This window comes from Epinephelus fuscoguttatus, linkage group LG8 (genome assembly GCF_011397635.1).
Source record: "Epinephelus fuscoguttatus linkage group LG8, E.fuscoguttatus.final_Chr_v1".
NCBI lineage: Eukaryota > Metazoa > Chordata > Actinopteri > Perciformes > Serranidae > Epinephelus > Epinephelus fuscoguttatus.
In genome coordinates, this window is record NC_064759.1 from 1,320,281 (window position 1) to 1,338,291 (window position 18,011).

Consider the following 18,011-nt stretch of genomic DNA (forward strand, 5'->3'; position numbering starts at 1 on the left):
ATTCTTAGTTTGAGAAAAATGAGAAGTTTACCTAGGAAAGGAGGAGTATGGTGTCATTTGATTTAACAGCTGTTGCATTCATTATTTGTATTGGTGTGTATGCAGTGTCCTCATGATGACCGTCTCCTAGCGGTCAGCAAAAAGAGGACATTTATGAGATGTAGTAATCAAGGTGTTCCTCCATGTGCTCATTTCATGTCCTTATTTTGGGGGGGTCACCTGCCGGTGGCCTGTTCGTGTGTATGTGATGTTCTACACAAGACTGGTTCTTCACTGAAAGACACATGAAGAAGTTGTTTGCTCAGAGCAACCTGCTGTAAAGATAGTGAACACTTCCCTGTTAGCAGAGGTCTTTCTGTTGCAGTACAGAAAGACAGTAAACAGGAAACACTTCACCTGCATCATTGCAAACTGAACCAGCAGAAAGATTTTCCAAACCAGTAACTCCTGTAGCTCACATAACCTCCCTGTCTGCCTCAATGATATCAAATGCTGGATATCACTTTTTTTAAAAAAATCATTTTTATATTTATTTATTTTAATTTAACGATGACAAAACTGAGATTAAAGCTATAGGTCCTAAACATTCTACCAGCCTGGTTCACAGCAAGCCTGTTCTCCCACTGAATGCATGAAGCAGACTGTTGTTCAGTCCTACATCTTTTTACTCCTTCAGGTTTACATATGGTCATACATGCTTTTATTTTATTTTGGCACAGATAAGTGTAATTCACTTCATGTTGGTATCAGCCACAGCTTCCTTCACTGACTCCAAATGGTGCTGCCCAAATTGTATCTACTGTGTTGTTTGCGTTTTATTTAACTGTTGTTTTGTTTTGTGTTAATCTGAAAATTATTTTGTAACCTTGTTAAGGGAAGTGCTATTTATAATTATTATTATTGTTATCATTATTGTTGTATTGGTGCTAATATATGCCCCTAATTCCTACATGCTGGACCTTTAAGCCAAACCAGGTGGTTTTGTGCCTAAACCTAACTATACTTTATAATAATTAATAAATGTAACATATCTGTGGCTGCAAAAATATTTTTTCTGGACTGGGTTGTAGTTAGGCCTACTTACTTTTTGTGTAGTGAAACCAATAAGAGTGATATCAGCGAGCTGGCTGCAGAGCTCTGTTCCTACATGGTCATGATGTGTGTCACAGTCACAGCTGTGCTCCTCCCGCTGTGATGAGCAAACACTGTGAGCTGTGATAAAGCCCTGTGGCTACCTTACATGGCCCTGCGGCTCACCTGTGCAGCAGGTGATGCTGTCCGGAGGGAGGCGCTTATCTGATAGTGATTTACCTGCGCACAGGTGAGAGGAGCCCTTATAAGTGATGAGATGAGAGCTGAGGCCACTTCCTGCAGCAGCTGTGTTCAGGTGAGTCCCTGCTTCTCTTTGTTAATGTGTGTGTGTGCGCAGATGGTCCACAAGCTTTGATGCTGACAGGACACACACATCTGACGGCTCAACATAAACTCTGTCAGAGGAGTTTTATTTAATTAATTGCATGTTGAGTGGCATCTGCAGGCTGTTTTTAACATTTCCAAAAATGTTCGTGCTTTAGTCTGAGTATCAGTTAATTAACAGCAGCTATGCATTTGACATTCAAAGACTTTTAATTAGCTCCCCGATCGCAGCGGGAATAAATGATTAACGGCAATCATCGAGACTAATTAAGGGAATGTGGCGCCGCATCATTCAGAGAAGTGATGTAGCACTTGTGGCTCTCTAAGCAGAGATAACTGACACAGGCAGGCAGGTACTGAGCAGCCCTGCATTATTAACGACAGCTATCTGTCCTCATATTGATAAGAATCAGATATTCAAATGATGAAACATGACCAACAGTGAATCCTCTGCGTGCAGGCAGCTTCTGGCTTCTGGGAGGAAATGCAAGCCTCGATCTAAATCTATTTTATGTGCAGGCTCAGGCTGCCCTGCAGGAGGTCTGTCCTTTGTCTTCATGGAGGACAGCGTTCATGGAGGTGGGAGGTGAAATGACGCAGCCCCCCTGCAGCAGCCTCTCAGGTGTCTGATAGTGAAGGGCAGGTGTAGAGTTAGATATATCTCCTATATATCCTGACCCATCCTCCACCTTTTTATTCCGCCTCAAGCTGAGTTTGACACAGACATCAGCAGCTTGATACGCTGCACATGAGGTCAAAAAAAAATAAAGAAAGAAACATATGGTGGGGTTTCTTTATGTGCCAAAGACTAAAAATGGCTCCTGTCAGTGCTCTCCTTTATATGATATATGTAAACTACTTCTTGGCCTATTGTTGTTACTGTGAGTTTTAAATATTATTTTATTGCAGATATGTGTCAGCGTATAATAGATAATATCTAAATAATAGATATTATTTTGTAATATAACTGAATTTTCTATCCATACATATAAATTTTATATATATAAAAATTATAAGGCATCTTTGAGTAAACTGCGAGTATCATTTAAGTAGGCTTTGTCGTGGCTGGCCAAGTGTCCTCTTTTTTGGAAATCAAAATATGGTCACCCTACCTGTACTCAGGAATGGTTTCAGCTGGTTGCAGTCTGCAGTCCTCACTGTTAGACGCCATGAATTCACCTACAAACTGGACCTGAAGACTTGAACTAGTCCATATTAAGTATGTTTTTAACTGTGCCTCTCTTGATTTGTTCTCCCAGGCTTTACTTGTGGAACTAGAAAAATGTCTGATCCAAAAGAGCGCAACCTGCAAAACGTGATGGAGGCTATGATCCAAGTGTTTCACTCCTACTCTGCAAAAGAAGGTGACAAGTACAAGCTGAGCAAAGTGGAGCTGAAGAGCCTGTTACAGGGAGAATTCGGTGATTTCCTGACAGTGAGTATCTTGTTGACTGAAACCACAAGTGTTGTGTAACCTCACATTATTTACAATACAAAGTACAATTGTAAAGGCCTTTGCAACTGAATCCCTTTTTTCAGATGCATGTTTTTAATCCATATCCAAACAAAACGCTGACTCTGATGCATTTTATTCTATTAGATGTGAACATTTGAAACGTGACAAAATGAAAAGACAGTTACCTATCTGACTGACTTGTTCTGAAAATTTTAATGACAGACGAAAGTTTCAGACTCAGTGTGCAAATGTGATTGACACAACGTGCGGTCGTATTTATTTTCAGATGTGTGACAATTTTGTGAGGAAAAAACAGTCTCAGTGTGCAGAGACCTCCAGTAACATCGCAGTAAGCTGCTTCTCAGTAAAAGTTGTCATCAACCTCAGAACATTTATTTAGTTATCAGAATAAACCTCACTGTAGAGAGAAGACTGGAAGAAGATGAGTTTCTATAAACCAAACAATGTGAGAAGTTTCATGAACACTACATAGCGTACGTGCCACTAAGGAACTGATCCGTCAGTGTGAGCGGTTCTCACGTGAGGCCCAGAGTTGGGTTCTCATGAACATCACTATCTTAGTCTGTAGCATTTTGGGAAAAGCTCTTATGATTTTTAAAGTGCAGTCACCATCATGATTTGATCTTGTGAAACAAATTTCTCTTTGGTTCCATTTTCATCATGATTCTTCTCTCTTTCAGTGCAGCAAAGACCCCCTGGTGGTCGAGAAAATTATGGCTGACCTGGATGACAACAAAGATGGTCAGGTGGACTTCCAGGAGTTCATCCTTCTGGTTGCTGCGCTGACTGTCGCCTGCAATGAATTCTTCAAAGACTACCCTACTGACAGTGGTTCCAAGAAAGACTGAAAGTCTAATACTCAACATTAAATTGATACCCATTTCCTTCAACAATTTATAACGATGTTGGTCATTTTAGAGAAGTAAAGGTTTGAATCATTCCTTGTAATGTTGCATATTAAGATACATCACTGCAAACCAACTGAGATCTTCTTTTCTTTTGGTCCTTGAGAAGTCCATCTAAATAAATATGTCACCCTGTTTGTGCAAGTTTCTTATTTTAAGAAGCAAGCTAGATGGTTTCATACGGTGGCCCTGAGGGCTCAACACACTGCCAATTAAGAAAACACCGAGACAAAACACAATCAGCAGTTTCCCTTGGGGTGAATAAAGTTTTGTCTGAACACGGGCAAACAGAGAAACATCTTCACCAGCTTGTACAGAATTCAGGAAAAAGTGCTGTAAGAAGTTTTTTTTATTGCAGATATGTGTCAGTGTATGCCGGCTGATTATTAACAGGGAGTTTCAGAGCAGAAATTTCATACTAAGTTTGAGTTAATTTAAAAACTGTCTCTGTTACATAGTTTATCCACCACAGAGCACTGAGAGGTTGATTTTTTTTATTGTCCTTGGACCTTCACAGTGGATAAAGAAAACTCCACAAAATATCCCCTTTGACAGGAGAAAGAAAGGGTGGAACTTCAAGAAGAGTGACAGAGGAGGGATCTCTCTACCAGGACGGAGAGACGTGCAGTAGATGTTGTGTGTGTGAAGAACAGAACAACATAATAAAATGACAGTAATACAGACATTTAGAGGACGAGAATAAAACAAGAACTACCACCTTGTGGTTGTACACTTCTGCCAACCAGTCAAGTTGCAGTTACAGTTTACATCCGTCCATCCAGACTCACACGTAACCATGACAACTGACAATGCTTCAAATATGAATGTTGCTGTAGAGAAGCTGCAAATTCCAAAACATTAACGCTTCACACGCAGAAGATCTATACAATCAGCACAGTTTCAAGATCAGAGCCACCAATTCAGTATCTGACCAAATGTCTCCCCTTCTGTTCCTGAGATATGATGTTAAAACATGATGATGTCACAGTCAAGCTGACCTTTGACCTTTGGGATATAACATGTCATCACTGCGTCGTTTGATCCTGTTCGACTTTTGTGACAAATTTGAGGAAACTCCCTCAAGGCCTTCTTGAGGCAACATGGTCATAGGATGACAGGCGTGAGGTCCCAGTGACCTTTACCCATCAATATCTGATCAGTTCCTCATTCAGTCCAAGTGGGATGTTTGTGCCAAGTTTGTGCCAGAGCGTTCTTTCTACTCTCTGCTCACATGTGAAACACACTTCACAAGCTAAGTGGTAACCTTGAGCACCACCCAGAGTCTGATGAAAGTAATTCATGTCAGCCAGCTGTTGAAGTCCTGACGTCATCGTTCCTCCCGCTCCAACAGTGCGCTGCTCATCCAGCAGCTCTGCTCCTTCTGCTTTTTTTCCTGAAAGAAATGCTGGCACATTAAATGACGTCAGTCCTGGAGGCTCAGAGAGTCTGTCATTCATCAGACACATTGTAGCTGTGAATCTCAGAGACAGAATACTGTAAAGTCGCTCTGAGGAGCAGGTAAAACCCACATTTATTGCAGCAGCACACTGCAGGCCTCACAGGCTTTGTGCATTTATGAGCTCATTTGCAGAGCCATTTGAATTCCTCCCTGAATCTGTCTCTGTATAGACAGGACTGTATTACATCCATACACCAGCTACTTAATGATTCCTCATTTGGCCTTTTTCAATAATGCACTTCCTCTGAAATGACATGCTTACTAGTCAGAAAAATAAAAATATTGAGCTGCCTGTGAATTATATTAATCATCTTTAATCCTCGTGGAAAAACAAATACACTCGGTTATTAGTCCGGTCTTTACTGTTGAAGTTTAAATGTGCACAGATTATTAAAGTACAGGACGTTGCTGTCCTCCTCCACCAGATCACCACCTATCACCACTTTGTCAGTGGATTTTCATGTCTACATGTTAAGCCGACATACACGTGGTTACGTTTAGCCAACACACACACATGGTTACATTTAGCTGTCACACTCACGTAGTTAGGTTTAGCCGACACACACACGTGGTTACGTTTAGCCAACACACACACATGGTTACATTTAGCCGTCACACTCACGTAGTTAGGTTTAGCCGACACACACACGTGGTTACGTTTAGCCAACACACACACACGTGATTAGGTTTAGCCGACACACACACGTGGTTACGTTTAGCCAACACACACACATGTGATTACGTTTAGCCAACACACACACGTGGTTACGTTTAGCCAACACACACACACACGTGGTTACGTTTAGCCAACACACACACACGTGGTTACGTTTAGCCAACACACACACGTGGTTATGTTTAGCCAACACACACACATAGTTACGTTTAGCCAACACACACACATGGTTACGTTTAGCCAACACACACACACGTGGTTACGTTTAGCCAACACACACACGTGGTTACGTTTAGCCAACACACACACGTGGTTACGTTTAGCCAACACACACACGTGGTTACGTTTAGCCAACACACACACGTGGTTACGTTTAGCCAACACACACACGTAGTTATGTTTAGCCAACACACACACGTAGTTACGTTTAGCCAACACACACACGTGGTTACGTTTAGCCAACACACACACATAGTTACGTTTAGCCAACACACACACGTGGTTACGTTTAGCCGACACACACACACACGTGGTTACGTTTAGCCGACAGACACACGTGGTTACATTTAGCCAACACACACACGTGGTTACGTTTAGCCAACACACGCACACGTGGTAATGTTTAGCCCACACACACACACACACACACACACACACACACACACACACACACACACACAGTAAAGTTTAGAGACAAAGAGCAGGGTTTGGCTTTACAATCTTAGAGGAAGCCAACGCAGGCCTCTTGGATGAAGGTCAGTGGTTGTTGGACCCATCCACCCCTCCTGCCTGCCCTACTTGGACTTCTAACACCTTAATTTTTGTTGTTGTCCTGCTTTGTTTCCCCCAGATGGCGCTGGCGGCTATTCAACAATAACCATGACCAACCATGGATTATGCTGATATGAAAGGAAGACTTTTTTACCAAGCGCTGGATTTCAACAGGGAGACCGGCTTGGCCGACCAGCGGCGAATCATAACACAAAAGGTGGCTTTTAGTGTCAGTGTCTGAAGCTGAAATCACTGACAATCACTGTGGCAGCATTTCAGAATGAGGACAGGCCGGGTGTTCCACTCTCTCATAAACAGCTTCATGTTACTCTTAAATGTTTACAGCTGATACAGTTTCACACATTCAAAATCCAACTTTCAGCAAAAGTTACAGCAGCATGAAATGATCATTTTCAGTATGAATTTAACGTCTTATTGAACAGAAGTCAGACATCATGACATATCTGTTACAACCTGCTCATTTAGTCAAACAGAAGGTTTTGTTTTCTGAAGATATTTATGGAGAAAAGTCTAAATTTGAGATCTCTTTGCTGCAGGCTGAAAGTGTGCTCTTACTAATCAGAGGTGACACTGAGGATGTTGACATGTCACCCAGAAAACATCCAAACTGATTACAGAGCAGCCTCAGGTTGATAAAATGCACATCCCGACTCACACTGCAGCGCAGACGTGAGACAGGCTGACGGAGGAGCCTTACATCCTCTGTCTTCATTAACACAAGTAGGCCAAAGAAGCATTTAAGGTTAAACGCAGCCCTTATTAGGACCACACACAATGCCAGTCTGGAGAAACTCAATACGGCTCCTTACAAAGCTGTGAAGCTCCATTAATTATCCAACAGCAGCTTGTCTGACGGAATAAAACGGCACATACACGTCCCAAACTGTGATGTGCTCCTCAGCTCGTCACTCAAAAGGCAAAAATAAACTGAGAAGGCTCACTGAGATGTTTATTATCACATAAGTACATGTTCAGTTTATAAAGTCAAATGTTTTCATGAATAACTGTTTATATAATATATAAAATATATTTTAGAGTTCAGTCCTGGTTTTATCTTCTTATAACCCTCAGCTTTAGGATCCAAGGTAGACGGCTTATTTTGAAAATGCACATTAAGTGAAATGATTTCACTCAGCAGGTTTCATGCTATGAAGGAGAATCTCTTGTACTATGACACCTGGTTAACATAAAGACCAGTTCACATGATGGAGCAGGCTCCATGAGGACGACCCTTAGCACCACCCAGTGTCTGACGGGGGTAGTTCATGTCAGCCGGTCGGCCCTGACGTCATCTCTTCCTCCTGCTCCAACAGCGCGCTGCTCACCCAGCAGCTGTGCTCCTTCTGTTTAGCGCTGAAAGGAAAATGCAGGCAGTGCATTCAGGGACTCTGGGACGTCAGCTTTCATTCATCAGACACACTATGGCTGTGCATTTCAAAGAAGCAACACTGTAAGGTCACTTTGACGAGCAGATAAAACAGGCGTTTATTGAAGCAACACACTGCACACACCCAGGCTTTATGCAGTTATGAGAGCATTTGCAAAGCATTTGAATTCCTCTCTGAGTCTGTATTTGTATAGACAGGACCGCACTCCATCCATACATCAGGTGCTAAGTGACTCCTGCTTTGACCTTTCTTCCAGAGTGATTCAGTGAGACACACGGAGGGATTAAGCTGCCTGTGAAGTACATGAATCATAAGAAACTCACAGTTCACTCACACTAAGAGTCCTGATCCACTGGTCGCTGCTTCATTTTAAATAATCAATTTCACATTATTATTTTAGATTATCAAAGCACAGAACTACAGTACTACCATGCTACTTGGTCCTTGAGGTTGCCAGGCAACCACACCCAGCCAAGAAATAGTACCGCACATAAACCGTCAGAAAACCACAGCTTGATTTTAGGCTTCGGTTTTTGTGTGAGTTGAGTAAAAGAGATTTATAATACGGACTAATAAGTGAGCTTTAAAGATGCAGATAGGTGGATTTGTTGTTGACAGAGCCAAGCCTTCCTGTTTCCAGTGTTTACAGACATTGGATTCTTTTCTGGATAGATGCTGAAGTTTGGTCGGAATGAAAACTGGGCGACGCTCTTTTAAATGTCCAGTCTAATCGACTTTCCACATTCTTATTCATTCGTTCACATGTTAATAAATATTCTTTTACCATAAAAATGTGTCTCTCCTGATTGAACAACTGTACAGGCTGAATTTTTAAAGAACTCACCTGTTTCATTTCATTAAAGCTTACAGTTACACATCATCAGGGGCGGGGCCTCTTTGAGTGACAGGCTGATCGTGTCCTCTGCTTCTCCCCTCGCTCCTCCACAGCCCCACCCTCTTCTCCAAATATGACGTCACGGTGGCTGCATTAATTAATCTTACTGCTGTGAACAGTTTTTAGTGTTCTGGTCTTGAAATGTTGGCAGCAGGTAACGATTATTTATTAGTATTGATTTATCTTTAATGAATGGCTCACTGAAGTCAAAAGTACTTCAAAATGTCCATCACAAGTCAGCAGGTGTGATAGTGGTGTCCCAGCATTGCTCACTTAGTTTGAACAATCACGTTCACTTTTCTACTTTGACCTTCGGATGACCCTGCTCTGAAGATCTGAGGCTCGTCCCGTGTTCACATCACACAAAGAACTTTAAAGAACCAGAAGGCTCGACTATACGATGCCTTGTGTGTCGAGAGTGACATTTCAGAAACAGGGATCCAACACAGATATGCTACAGCTGATGTAATGTGTGGCTAAATCTAGTTTTTCATTCATTTGTCAATTCCATTTTTATCTACATAAGATCATCCAACAAGAGCAGTTCACTCTCAGAGGATGTCCACCGGACGCAGGGCAGAATCCAACATTTAGAGAAACATTAAGATAACAATCACAGACAAGATAATGATAACTTAAAGGAAATGGTAAAAAAGGGAACCAAACCAGCATTAGAGCTGGAACTTTTATAAAAAGAAGTTTTTGTCGTACAGCTGAGACTGTCAGTGTGTCCTGACAGCAGCACAGGAGACAGAAAGGTCTCAGGTACGACAACGACCGAGGGGAGTGGCACCAGACTCTGGGCCCTGTGCATAAGCAGTCTCTGTGGGCCCCTCACCCTTCCTTTGTTCATCCATGTCGCTCCTTATTTTTTTATTATCTGTTTTTGGTTTTGTTTTTACAAAATTAGTTTGCCTTCCTGCCCTTAACTCTCCTTTTTAATTTCCTTTTTATGGAACACTGATTTCTCAAACTTTAGGTAAAAAGTGTACACTGGTGCTCCAGTATCCATACTGCCATACTACACACTATGTCAGAGAAAGATTTAGTACTGTCAAATTTGGCAGTATGCCAAAGACACCAGGATGTCAAACTGCATCCAGTCAGATTGTGCAGTATGCAAGCCAGCATGCATTTCTGGTTATTCTGACGCACACTCCTCTGCACACTGATGATGTCACATCGACAATTTACAGCTGATAGACGCTGCAATGATGGATGGCGGCACATTCAGGTGACCACTCGATTATTAATATCAATACAAATTGTTTAATAAAATAATCATAAATATAACCGACAACCAAAGGACACAGATATTACATAACACTGACAGAGAACTGTGATCTGGTCTCTGTAATGTTACTGTCATGGATATAATATGTTAGAATCTACAGTGTATTGTAACATAACAACATCAGAGCTGTCTGGGTTGACCTTCATCTCTGGCGACCTCGGTGAATGGCATTTTGTTTTATCTCCATGGTAACATGAATCATGAGTAAGAGGGTCAAAGTTCAGGGCGTAACATTATGAGACAGTGGTCTGTCCTGATGGTGTGCACACTGCATGCAACACGATGTACTTTTTAAGGGCAGCTGCAGTACATTCTGAAAGTAAAAATAAAAACTATGTGGTTCAGATGGACCCACAGTGCACGGGTGGACTGGACCATTTTTGCCAATAAGTCCAGTCCCCCCCACCCTGCCACAGTTATCAGATGAACTAAGCCTTGAAACAAAGATCTGTTTTACATGTGAGGACCTCCAAAGAGACACTACTGAACTCTAAGGCAGCAAATGATACTGCAGAGCTGCAAGATTTATAGGCTGTTTCCTTAGAAGTGCTTTATAAATATATACTAAGGGAGGGGCAGGCCGGTCTGTCCGTGTTGCTGCTTGGATTCTCTTCATGCTGAGAGAAGGCCAACGCACACTCAGTGTTGAGTTTAAAGCCATCTGCCGTATGAATCTCAGATCGACATGACACAACATCACCCACATCTAAAGAGTCGAGTGTAAACTAGACTAGACTATTAAGCCTTAGAGACTTGAGGATGTAAAATCTCTCCTCAGAGACACAGAGGACGTTCCACTCTAAAAATATCTAAACATCATTTCCCAGCAGACAGAGGTGAAATTGATACAGCATAACCTTACATCCTTTGTCTTCATGAACACATGTACTGCAAAGTAGCATTTAAGGTTAAAGACAGCCCTCAAAGGAAGCCGCACACAATGCAGTCTGGAGAAACTCCATACGGACTCTTACAAAGTCTTCTTCAATTATGTAACAGCGGCTTGTCTGACAGCAATTTATGCAGAAACTGCTCAGAAACATAAGCTGTGGTGGCCTGATGCCGCAGCCGGGAGCAGAGACTGTAAAATGCAAAGCAGCGATACGGTTTGTTGGATCAAGATACAGAGACGAGGCCACACAGAGCGGAAAGTCAGGAGCCGTAACAGCCAATCAGCTACTCTATAACCACGCATAAATAGTGCCATCAAGTGTCTGCAGGACGCACCTGCAAGCTGACGACTAGTTGTATTCATGTTGCTGGAGGATTGAAACGCTTTGCCCCGCGTTGCTAAACAGCCACGTACATACACTCTGCTCTGTGGCTACGGTGACTAAAGGCATTTTGATATTTAATCTTGAGAAGAGTTCAGCCAAGTTGAAAGGTGAAGCTGGTGGTGGCTGTACCTGTTTTTGTTTTTTGATACCTATCTAAAGAGAGACGTGCATTTATGGGCTCACAGTTAGACCTCGTGGTGAGAAATGGTGGCCCATAACTCAGCTGTGGGATGTGTGGCTGATAACTGAACTTATCTGCACTGACTTGCAGTTTCTGCATTCACAAAAGCAGTGGCGTCTTCAGACTGAGAGTGGTAGATTAAAAACAAGCACATCCAGTGGCTCTGCCCTGATTGGAAGGAAGATAAGTTGAAGTTAAGTAGGGACAGGTGTCTTATCTGACAGTGTGAAGTCACAGGACTGCTCAGATACACATCTTATCTGGTCACAAGTATGTTGTATTAAAGATGTGCAACATGAACAAGATATCTGAGACCATGCACCATCCTGTCAGGAGTTTCAAATGTCACTTTCAGCTTTGTGACAATCTGGTTTTAATTTAGTTGAAGAACTAAGAGATTTTTAAAAAGGAAAACTTCATGTGAACTCACCAAAGTCAGAGATGAATTGCTTTGACTGGATTTTCACGATATAGTCAAGAGCTCCTGTGACTCCTTCTTTGAGTTCAGCCCAGTCCTCAGAGGAAAATGTTCTGCAAACCACAGAAACATTACATTTGCACATTTAATACATATCATATCAAGTTTTCTAAAGTGATGCAGCTCTGATTACATCAACTAACTTAATGTTTCTTAGAAATGTAATTGGACCGACACCCAGATCTGTACCTTCCCCAAATGCGGCTGACTCCCCAGCAGGAAAAATCTGTTTCTCGTCACCTTCCTAAAATAATGATAGAGCCATACGTGCCCTGTTTCAATGAGACGTTGTCTTTATTCCATATGTCATGGCAAATTAGAATCGTTTGTAAATGGTATACACTGGAAGAAGGTTTGGATATTTCCTCATAAATACCTTACTATGAATAAGTCTAAAGAGATGTTCTTCAAAACTAATCATAAATATTACCCTGCCAGTGTCTACAGGCAGGAATATTAAAAACTACATAAACACAAACTGCTTTTTCTGTGATGAACATTCAGAAACTGTTTTATACCATTTCTGTTATTGTTCTCACACAAAGAGATTCTGGAAGGACTTTGCAGATTTAATATGAACCATATCTCTAAAGACACTGGCCATGCTTCCCAGACCACTCTACGGCCGGGCTCCACCGGCTGCAAACATAAGCTTCATGTCAGCGTAGCCTTGCGGCGTATTCATTTGGGCTCCACTGACTGCGTACGGAAGCGACACGTAGAGAAGCCAGCAGGGTTGTTTACCGTTTGCCGAGCCGAGAGGCTGCATGAAATGTTAAAGCATTTTCCACCTAAGTTTTTACATATATTTGAGTTATCTACAAGTTTACTGTGCTGTTTGTCATCTACTCGCTTTCAAATGTCCGCCACAGACATCTACACAATGTCACGGATAAACATGGGTAAATGCATGAAAACAAATCATCACATATCACCTCTGATAATGGTTTATTCATTCAAAAACCCATTGTGCTCATTTAGCACACTACTTCATGTAGTTTTTATCTGCTGGAGGGTCGCGTAGGGGAGCGTAGCGACAAAAATAGAAGAGCCACATAAAATAGAGAGTTGTTACGGGGTCATAACATAACGGCCGGGCTCCACCGGGTACGTCAGCGGCACGACACGTCTGCAGCGTGAGTCCCGTAGTATCTCGCCCACCTGTTAATCAATTACAGCGGCTCCACCGGCAACGGGAGCGGCGCGACAACCCCTGTCTGTCGCGCGACAACTCTCTATTTTACGCAGCTCTTCTATTTTTGTCGTGCTACGCTCCCCTACGCGACCCTCCAGCAGATAAAAACTACATGAAGTAGTGTGCTAAACGAGCACAATGTGTTTTTAAATGAATAAACCATTATCAGAGGTGATATGTGATGATTTTTTTCATGCATTTACCCATGTACCCGTGCTACGCTGACGTGAATGACGCTTATGTTTGCAGCCGGTGGAGCCCGGCCGTTAGTGCTAAGAGCTTCTTAAGAACGCTCCCGTGAATGAAAAACGCGTTTCCCAAATCGCTCTTAGTGCCTTAAGAAGATCTTTCACTAAGAAGGAGTTGTAAGATCGAGCTGACCCACTCTTAACAGTCTTCTTAGCCACCAAAAGCTCACAGATCCAGCCACGGCAGGCAGATTAATATTAATCAATATTATTGTTTAGCATTAATTGGTGACAGAAAAGAATGAATTTCATTCTGCAGGAAAACGCGTGTCCTTACTGTGCATATGACAATAAACACTTTGAATCTTGAATCTATATGTTTTATGAAGACCCTGTGTGCGCTCAGAGCTGTGGCACAAGTTACGCACCCAAATCTGGCTTTAGAAAAATAATAACAAGAAGAAAAACAAGTATGAGGAATAACATGTTCCTGCATGTTGCAGTCTAGAAGTGTCTAGAGAGGGCAACCCAGTGCAATTTGGCCCTCAGCCCGGAGGCGCAGTGCCTGGCTGCGCTGCGTTTTTACACAGTGGGGAGCTTCCTGGAGGTGGTGGGAGACGGCACAGGCCTCAGCAAGGCGTCTCTATGTTTTTGTTTAAATATAATACATTTCCTCATGATTCTCTTACCAAGACTACTTCTTATTTAGCTGTAGTCTTGTCTTCATCATGACAATAGGTCATTAACAAATATTTATCGTCTTAGTTTTTCATTAGAATTATTAGAGTACACATACACACAAGCAGCAGGGAATCAGGTAGCAGCGCTGTGAGTGACTTATGCACTGATGAAGTGGTGGGTGATCGATGTGCCTGACATCGATTGATTTAGTTTCAGCACCGCGGTAGTGTCCAGCTCCTGTTAAGAGCTTCTTAAAGAGCGATCGTAAGAAGGGCATTAAGAAGGCACCTGGGAAACACTCCTATCTTAGCGACCCTTCTTACCAAAGACGTTCTTAACTGAGCTCTTAAGTCCTAAGATCACTCTTAACTGGGAAACTCGGCCATTATTGTTAATGGAAGGTGGTGTTTGGTTTCCTCAGGTGTCCAAGAAAAGAAGACAAAACTTTTCTATGGTTAATTTTGTAATGATTCTGGCAAAGTAAAATGTAAGTTTGGCAAACCCTGTTCTTTTTTCTTAAACCTAGCCACGCTCTTTTGTTGCTGAAAGCCAACCACATACGTGCGTTGGGCGAACATGCATGTACACGGACATAGTGCTTTTATTTTGAAAGAGACTGTCTGCAAACTGTACATTTCCTGTGAAAACAGAAGTGTATTTTGAAAACAGACAATGCATGTAACAGGCTGAAGTTGACACGGCGTCCCAGAACGTCAACAACCAACACACCCAGGGTACCTTGGACGCCATATGTGGACGTGGAAAGTCCATGACCAAACGTGGACATGTGACGAGGTCACAGTGAGGATGAGTTGAAATGTAATATACAGTGACAGTGGCGATATAATAAAGCTGTAATATGTCCACTTCTTGTTAGATTCAGAGTCGTTTCCTTCAGCTGTAACAGCAGCAGACAGCCTGCAGGTCTGAACATGGAGACCAGCTGGAAGAAAAATCTGTCTGCAAAGAGAGAGAGAGCTGAGCTTCCTAAATATACAGCCAAAGTTGAATTGTGAGTGCTGTCTAGAATACCCTGCTATCGTGATCGTGATCAAACCCTCAACACACGGTCAACATACCAGACATTTTTAACAGACAGAAGAGACAATATCAAGCCTTGGAATCAACCCTTCTTTAATCAAAGCTGAACGACCTGCCATCATGCCTCTGTCACCTCAGATGAGGAAATCAAAGTCAGCAGCCTGAGAATAAATGCAGGTCGATCACTATGAGACAATGACTACAAGAAAATCAAAAAGCAATTTCTCGAGCCAGTGATTGTCTTGTAGAACAGGGAGAGAAAAGTCAAACTGAGAGGAGAACATGGTTAACCGACTTTGACACTCAGCAACAATAGACGGGTCCATGTCATTGGTCCGACATCCCATTAGTCTGACTGTCCGCGGTGCTGAACGGCTAGCGGCGGGCATATTTCTGCCTTGATGGTGCGCCGCGACCGGCTCTGGGTCAGCTGGGAAAGGCTTGAGGCGGAGCAGGCTCACAGCTTATGTGTTTGTCACTTTCTTTTTCATTTTAACCCACACCATGATCTTTTCCTGACCCTAACCAAGTGGTTTTTGTGCCTAAACCTAACCAGACCTTAACCACAGGGCATCATGATGATTTCAGAACAACGGGACTTCGGAACAATGAGTTTAATATGGTCGGACCAATGGGCTGTCGGACCAATGGGCAGTTCCCCAATAGACAGCATACTGCGCCTCAAGATCCCCCTGCATGTTCACAGCATTCACTCATCTCAGGTCCAGTTTGAACACATGAAACACAGCGACAGGTCGATGCTGCTCATGGTGTCAACAGCAAGAAGGAGTTACTGCATCTGAGAACAGATAGAACCAGATACCTTCAGAACCTTGGAGTGATCTCGGCCTGTGAATGATGACAAATAAAAATGGGACACCCACAAACACGTTATTCACCAAGAAGAATTACAATATTAAACCTTACAATGAGACACCAAGACGCTCTGAATGGGTGGTTGTGTTGCCGGTGCAGCCACACCCACAGTCATTATCATCTTCATCATCATCATCAGAGGGAAGAGCTGATTTTATCTGGACAGGCAGCTCTATAAATGTCATGAGACCAAGGTGAAATTCATTTCTTCTTCTTTCTGATCTTCCTGAGCAGCTTCATGGAGGTGAGTCTTTCAGTCTACTCAAACTGCGTTTTTAAAAGGGACCATTTGAGACTCTAAACATGCCTGGAACAAGTAAATACTGCATGTAGATATGAACATAAATATGTGACAGCAGTATTTACTGCAGGGAGTGATTGATTCCTGGAAACCAGCTGACATTTAGATCAGCTGGCATGATGCAGTAAATACAAAACTACCAAAAGAGCATTATTAGCACCACGACACATTTTAAATACCTCAGCGGTGAGTTCATTTTGTTATTCTGAGTCACCGTACTTTAAAAACTTGTGAGCCCAAATCTGCAGCACAGATCCAACAACAATACAAATAATGCTTAAAATACATTTTGATTTCTGAGGTTGTCATCAGTGTTTGAGCATTAAAGAAAAAAAAAAGACAATTTACCAGAACTTTTGACCGTTTGAAAACATTTTCATGACACTCTACTGCACAATACATGATCTAATGTTTTCATGGAAACCAATGTGATAATGTCTCTGTGTTAGAACATACACCTATGACATGACTCTATAATACAGCTTGTTAACTTTTCATGTCAGGATCTCCCGCAGGAAAGATCATTTTCTTTGTTTCTGTTCAAAACAACAGGACAGAGGCGCAGCTGCAGTTTCAACAATGTAATACAATCATTATTTTCTTGAGGCTCGTCTATTTAAAAGGTGCCAGATCCATGTCAGTGATCATGTGATGTCTCGATTAGAACAAGCCAAACACTTTCACAATCAGCAAGATCACTCTGAATCTGGCTGAGACAGAGATCACAGCTGTTTCTATCGTCTCTTAACACGTGATTCTGTAGGACAAACCTGAAACAAATAAAAATGCATTAATCTGCATAAGACAACAAAGTTATATCACTCAAGTCTTATTTTTTCACACTTTACAGCCAGTGTGCCAGCCAATCGCAATCCACTGCCTAGCGCAGGGAACACTGGAATCAGCCATGAACATGCTGGTTGATGTGTTCCAGAGCCACGCTCTCCAAGACGGTGACAAGTTTCACCTGAACCGATGGGAGATGAAGGATCTGTTCCAAAGAGAGCTCCGTCAGCTCTTGGAGGTACTGACCTCACTGTCACTTCACCTCTGAGTGTGCTGAAGAATTTAATGTTAAAATCACACAATTATATCTCAATAATTCTTTCATTTCTTTTCTTTATTTACAGTCAAGCAAGAATATTCAAAAGTCATGTCAGATCATAGACGATCTGGACAAGAATCGGGACGGCAAAGTGGACTTTGAAGAGTTTGTTTCAGTGGCCACGAAGCTCATCATGTGCTGCCACCCCTACTTCGAGGAGGAGAACCTCATGTGTGGTTACAGATAAAAGTCTCTCATCTCTCTGTCTCATCTGTTCTGAATATTAACCTCTCTGATCTTTGTGATCTGTGGAACGGATTTTGTCATTTGATAAACTGATCTGAAGAATCAGTGATTCATTAAAATGATCCCTGAAACACCTGTGTGACCTGTCTCTGCAATCTGTCTGCATGACACTGATTTTTACTCATTCTGAATGTTTGGGT

The 18,011-nt window shown here is 42.2% G+C and overlaps 3 protein-coding genes across 4 annotated transcripts in view; 2 read left to right on the top strand and 1 right to left on the bottom strand.

Moving 5' to 3' along the window:
* Positions 1-18,011, bottom strand: part of LOC125892608 (cathepsin S-like) — an 853,108-nt gene that overhangs the window by 216,609 nt on the left and 618,488 nt on the right. The window lies entirely within an intron of this gene.
* Positions 1,322-3,935, top strand: LOC125892618 (protein S100-A1-like). 2 transcript variants are annotated; one of them, XM_049582655.1, is made up of 3 exons: positions 1,322-1,387; positions 2,676-2,851; positions 3,574-3,935. In XM_049582655.1, exons 2-3 carry the CDS (start codon positions 2,699-2,701, stop codon positions 3,739-3,741), a joined length of 321 nt encoding a protein of 106 aa, XP_049438612.1. In that variant the 5' UTR covers positions 1,322-1,387; positions 2,676-2,698; the 3' UTR covers positions 3,742-3,935. The 2 variants fall into 2 exon arrangements, with proteins under 2 accessions (XP_049438612.1, XP_049438611.1); XM_049582654.1 differs by lacking the exon at positions 1,322-1,387 and adding an exon at positions 1,975-2,038.
* On the top strand, positions 16,360-17,942 carry LOC125892620 (protein S100-A1-like). Its single transcript, XM_049582658.1, has 3 exons — positions 16,360-16,463; positions 17,371-17,544; positions 17,651-17,942. The coding sequence occupies exons 1-3, from the start codon at positions 16,458-16,460 to the stop codon at positions 17,810-17,812; spliced, it is 342 nt and encodes a 113-aa protein (XP_049438615.1). The 5' UTR covers positions 16,360-16,457; the 3' UTR covers positions 17,813-17,942.